The sequence below is a fragment of the Saccostrea cucullata genome, unplaced genomic scaffold, assembly GCF_032062105.1.
Source record: "Saccostrea cucullata isolate Sc308-1 unplaced genomic scaffold, CSIRO_AGI_Scuc_v1 ctg9, whole genome shotgun sequence".
NCBI classification, from domain to species: Eukaryota; Metazoa; Mollusca; class Bivalvia; order Ostreida; family Ostreidae; genus Saccostrea; species Saccostrea cuccullata.
This window is the reverse complement of record NW_026935030.1, coordinates 484,501-490,000: the sequence shown is the minus strand read 5'-3', so window position 1 is coordinate 490,000 and position 5,500 is coordinate 484,501. Positions and strand designations below refer to the sequence as shown.

Genomic DNA, 5,500 nt, shown 5'->3' with positions numbered 1-5,500 from the left:
ATGTTCATTGATACTCTGATAAGAGAGATAACTTTTCATTTAAAATATCCCTATATAAATCTACAAATCTAAATATCTTTTTTATTCAAATCTGGACCGCAAACTATTCTAAATTGTTCATATTTTATTTTCAAAATCTTTTGGAAAATGACTAGAGAAGTAAGCAAGCAGAAGATTTATGGGCCTTTAAACATGATTGAGAGGTTTTCATATGCAGTTACACTAAACATAAAACTTTTAAAATATAATCTTTAAATCAGTATTTAAGTAATGTTTCGTTCTTTGTTGTAGAACCTCCCACAATTATACCCGAGCTTTCTAGTCCACATAAAGTTACTGCCAAAGAAGGGGACACAATTCAGCTCGTCTGTAACGTGACTGGTGTTCCTACACCGACAGTCACGTGGTACAGCAGAAACCATGACAACATGAAAGGTATCAACGCGCATTCATTTAAACAATAAAATGCTTTCTTTGTTTGTTTTTACTGGAAAGACATTTCATTGTTTATATTTATATCTGTTTAAATAATCATTTCAAGAAGGATTAAAAAGTTTAATTATTGTATTAATGATGCGAACGTCTTTATACGTTTCATTGATGAAACAGCCACTGATCAAGAAATCTGTACAGGCGACATGCCTAATGTAGTTCATGCAGTGATTAACGCAGTGGGTTTTCTTAAGAAATAAAGGAGAAAATATTCAGTGGATGTAAATATTATGTGATGACGTACGTCTCATTTGAATATTTCGATGTAGAATTAGGTATATTATTACAAAAATTCAGAATCTCTTTCCATTTGTGCTTCATATGTCTCTTTTATTCTTGAATGACATAAAAACGATGTTAAGATTTTTATAGTTAATTTTACAATAAATTTTGATGGTTGTAGTGGTGGGGTATGATGGAATGGTGCTACAGATACGAAACATAAGCCGGTATTGTGATGATTTGTACAAGTGTACTGCAAATAATAGCGTCCAACCACCCGCCAGCAGAAAAATAACAGTAACAGTACAGTGTGGGTATTGCAGATAAGCCAGAATGCTAAAAATGAATCTGAACTATGTTTTAAGAAACTATATTTTTGTATTTAATTATTTTAATGTGGATATTTTTTTAAACAAAGGAAAACGTGTTTTTCTCATTGAATGCCAATATAATTGTTTTTAGTTCCACCAGAGATACATTTGACAAACAGAAAAATTAAGCAACGACTTGGAAAAGAGACAATTTTAGATTGCAAAGTGACAGCAAACCCACAAGTGTACAGTGCTTGGACAAAAGACGGCATTCCTATACAAAACGATGAAAAGTTCAAAATTGACCTTTATGAAGAATATAAAAATACAGTGATACTTAGCTTAAAGATATCAGATATTCAGGAATCCGACTTTGGAGCGTATCGCTGTGAAGCACAGAATGAGCTTGGTCGAGATTACCAAGATACTTTTCTCTATGGTAAGGTTTAGTGCTTAATGTGTCATAGTAGGATCTTGAAAATTAAAAACATCGGTGTTAATATTCCCTTCAGTTTATTTCTCTATTAAATGAGTCCTAATGAGAATTTTATGTTCAGTAGTATATTCTTCTAGATTTTAGAAAGAGAAACTCAATTTTTCATAAGGCATCTAAAATAAATTCTTCAAATTAAAATTGTTAAAACGTGTTGTAAAGAAGAAACAATCACAAACCGTGTGCTTTTTTAGAGCTGAAGCCCCCTACTCCGGCCCCCAGCACGCCAAGAACTACCAGCAGGACTACGACAACCATACATCAGTATGTCTTCACGTGGGCTTCCGGTTTTGTTCCCATGACACCCAGGACGGAATATCAAAGCAGTATGTTATTTCTGTCATATCAAACCACCACTATATGTACATAAAAGTATGAAAATGCATGATTAATAAAGAAGAGTAGAAAATATTATTTTAAGTAATTGCCGATATTTTTTAACAAATCATGTTTCCCCTTTGTTTTATTTGCTTTATTCAAAATAGAGGATCGATTGCGAACACACCCGCTTGCACCAATAAAGAAACCACAAGGTTAGCAGCTAGATCTAGTCTTTCGTTTAATAGTTTTAGAAGAGGAGCTTTATTTTGTTTGGTATATAGAATCACTGTTTAGTGTACTAATTTATGTATTTCTTCCTACTGTCATCCATTCACTTTGAAGATAGAAAATATAAAAATATGTTAAAGACAATTCAGTGTGCACTTTGAAAATTAATCCCCCAGTTGATTCGAAACTCATTAAATATGAACAATTTCTAAACCGAGACAGGTTATTGTTAAATTAGTTGATGAACAATTTATGCACATATCTAATCTTTATATGTTTATGCCGATCCTGTGAGTATGAATTGAAAAAAGACTGAGTTTACGAGTCTTCAGTTTCGAAAACTTTTTTCCTAACTTACATATACACAAAGTCAGGACGATACATTTTTTAGTTAGTAATAGTTTTTCCAGTGTTCCGTTTTGATATTTTTCTTCTTTTTCCTTTTTTATTTGCATGAAAAAGATGTATCATACAAATCTCTATTGATAATCGTAACTTCATTTACAGTACATTTGAGTCAAAAGCTGAATGAGATTCTTCTGCTCGGAATTCGTCCGTTTTCGTCAGTTCTCCCAATCGCTCTCTTCTCTTTGAACGACTGGGATATTGTTGGCACAAAGAACTATCATAGCTTGGGAAAGGGGATTCAAATCAAAACTCATATCACTTTTCAAGGAGAGTTTACTAATAAATAGTCTTATAGTATGGAACTTTTTTCAAGAACCATTAGACCAGAAAAGATGGAACTTACTGTGAAAGAACCCTGAGATTGCATAATGTAGTGTAGTTTTACTTTTGTTCAAATCATTATCCTCTGAGTTAGGGTTTGACCACAACAGGGGATAAAAGTTTTACACATTATTGGTATGATGAGATATTATGAATTATGTGCAGTATTGATATGCAAACATATGCCATGTGGTTCAGATTTTTTGAACTATGGATAATTGGATTGGGTTGCAACTTGAATAAGAGATGACATTTTACATTATATTTGTGAATATAGTGAAAAATCTTTTTAGCAAGGCCACATATGTCAAATTCAGAATTCCATGTGGATTCATGTTTAATTAATTCATATCTCATTTGAGATGAAGTGGATTCACATTATGGGGTCGAAATTCGTCATCAGAAAAAAGAGTAAAAGGCTTTTTAAAACAGTATTTGAAGAACATCTGGGCAAGGTGATTCATGTTTGCGTTGTAGCTCTTGGGTCTTGTTATTTTCACGTGAAATTTCGAATTGACTGTGGGAGAGGGCCTGCAATTTTTATCTCCATGTCCATATACTAGTAACATATATACCGACATTTGTGAAAATGTTGTTGATACTTGTTTTAAAATTGTATTGTCAATTTAGATATCCATTTCCACATTACAGTTCGTCTGGTCAAAGTAAAAATTTTCATGTTTGAAGGATTGACATCTTCTATATTTTCAGAATAACGAACAAAATAATTTTCACTAAAGTTGATAAATATATATATATAATGTTTTGAATAAAGAAATTAATTAGTATACTAGTATTATGGAGAAAAATTATTTATCAGTGCAAACAGATTTTAAACAGAATTCTAATTACAGGTACCAATGGGCAACAAGGATGCATTTCACCTATGCGGAATAATCTTCATGTGGTCGGATTACTTACGACTGTGTATTTGTTGATAAGGTGAACACGTCTACCTGTTGACAACAATTGATTCTGACTAAAATTGACAGCTCAAAGAATAAAAGGTCCAAAAAGTCAACTTCTGGTCTCCAAGAACTAAAAGAATAATGACCCTTGAGATGTGAATTTTGGAAAGGAATTAACAACCAGAATCAAAGAGTCTGTGATTCGTAACTTTAATTTTTTCATTACTAAGAAATCAGACTATGATATGCAGTGTGGCGTTTGATGTTTTTTTGATTGTTGAGTATGTCTAGAGAAAATGTCATGGGATATGCTTGCATAATGAAAAACTCTGTGTGGTATATTTTTATCAGAAGAGATTACCAAGATATTCTTACCATGTGCAATGTGAATGTTCACACATAAGATGCAAAAAAGATTCTTTTTAATATTTATATCAAATTGACATAACTACAGTACATATATCTATTACTAATTAAAGTAATAAATCTACTACATGTAAATTAACTGCATTTTACATTTTTAGCCCCCAAATAATTTACTGAAATAAAATAAAAATCCTGTGGTTAATCTGGCTAATTGATGGAGGAAATCCAGCTACAGTGTATTTTATACACAGCTTTCCAGGGGGAAAGATAGATCTTCTCTATATAGAAATATGCTATAAACATGAGGTCATTTTTCAAGTCTGAAAGATAGCTATAAAGTCGGTGGTCTAAACATTGATTTTGATATTTGATAATTGAATTTCTGAAGAGTAACAGGTTAACTTTATACGCACATAAATTTGTAATTGAGTAATATCATCATTAGTCTCCACATGTCAATAGTTTTCGTTATAAATTAAAATAATATTGATGACTTGTTTGTGATATTGTTTAAATGCACTCCAAATGAATGTGTATTGTTCATTGATTACATTAAGTACACGTATAACTGCAGATTTGCAAATCTGCAGCACACATACATTTTTTTTTATTGCCCGATGCTTGCAACCTTTAAATGTAAAATTTCACCAAGTTACAAAAAGACATACATGTATGTTATAAAGTCGAAATAATGTGCACACACCATATGGAAGATAAATAACAGTTAATACATGTATATAATTCTGTTGGTATGGACATGTGTACTTTTTAAAATCCCTTTATTACTTAGTATTCAATGCAATAATAAGAATAAATGCACGTGTGGTAAGTTTACACTGCCAATTTATTTGAATGCAATGAACATTTAGACGGTGTCATGTACTTTATTATCCACGAAATCTGTGAAACTGAGAAGAAAATTGGAATTATTTCTCTCCGAAAGAAATAAGTCATTAAAAAGCGACTGCAAAAAACCATTTTTATATGAGAATTCGATACACAGAGACCTCTGTTTAGCGAAATATGAGACAATAATAATCTTTTTACGACTGTAATAAACGCATTTGAAAATTTAAAACCGGAAAGTCCGTTTGATTCAAATCCTCCCTACCATAAAACTTAATATTCCCTGTAATAAGAGAGCGTTATTTTTTCAATTATTGTGAGCTATAAAGAGCAAGCCATTTGACTTCCGAATATTATGTTTCAATTTGTTTCAGACAAGAATGAGAAAATATTACCACAAGCATGGTCTATCATAATTTATATTGAATTGTAAATGCAGTGAAAAGTCATTCTTATTCAATGCTATCTTTTAATATCATTAATTTTTAAACCTAGCAGGCACGTAGCAACAGGAGGGCCCCCACTTTTTTTTCCAATCATTACTTTTACTATTGAAAATGTTCATTGAAAGGTTGGATCCCCCC

The 5,500-nt window shown here is 31.7% G+C and overlaps 1 protein-coding gene across 5 annotated transcripts in view; it reads left to right on the top strand.

Annotated features, from left to right (window-relative positions):
• The window catches only part of LOC134241727 (lachesin-like), a 51,788-nt gene extending 47,224 nt beyond the window's left edge, over positions 1-4,564 (top strand). For 4 of the 5 annotated variants that reach the window (XM_062723750.1, XM_062723749.1, XM_062723748.1 and 1 more), the window contains exons 4-9: positions 292-435; positions 896-1,024; positions 1,177-1,464; positions 1,713-1,844; positions 2,004-2,051; positions 3,651-4,564. In XM_062723750.1, coding sequence (XP_062579734.1) covers positions 292-435; positions 896-1,024; positions 1,177-1,464; positions 1,713-1,844; positions 2,004-2,051; positions 3,651-3,742 — 833 coding nt within the window. In that variant the 3' untranslated portion in view covers positions 3,743-4,564. The remainder of the gene's footprint in view (positions 1-291; positions 436-895; positions 1,025-1,176; positions 1,465-1,712; positions 1,845-2,003; positions 2,052-3,650) is intronic. The other variant, XM_062723751.1, reaches the window with a different exon arrangement.
• The last annotated feature ends 936 nt before the right edge of the window (positions 4,565-5,500 follow it).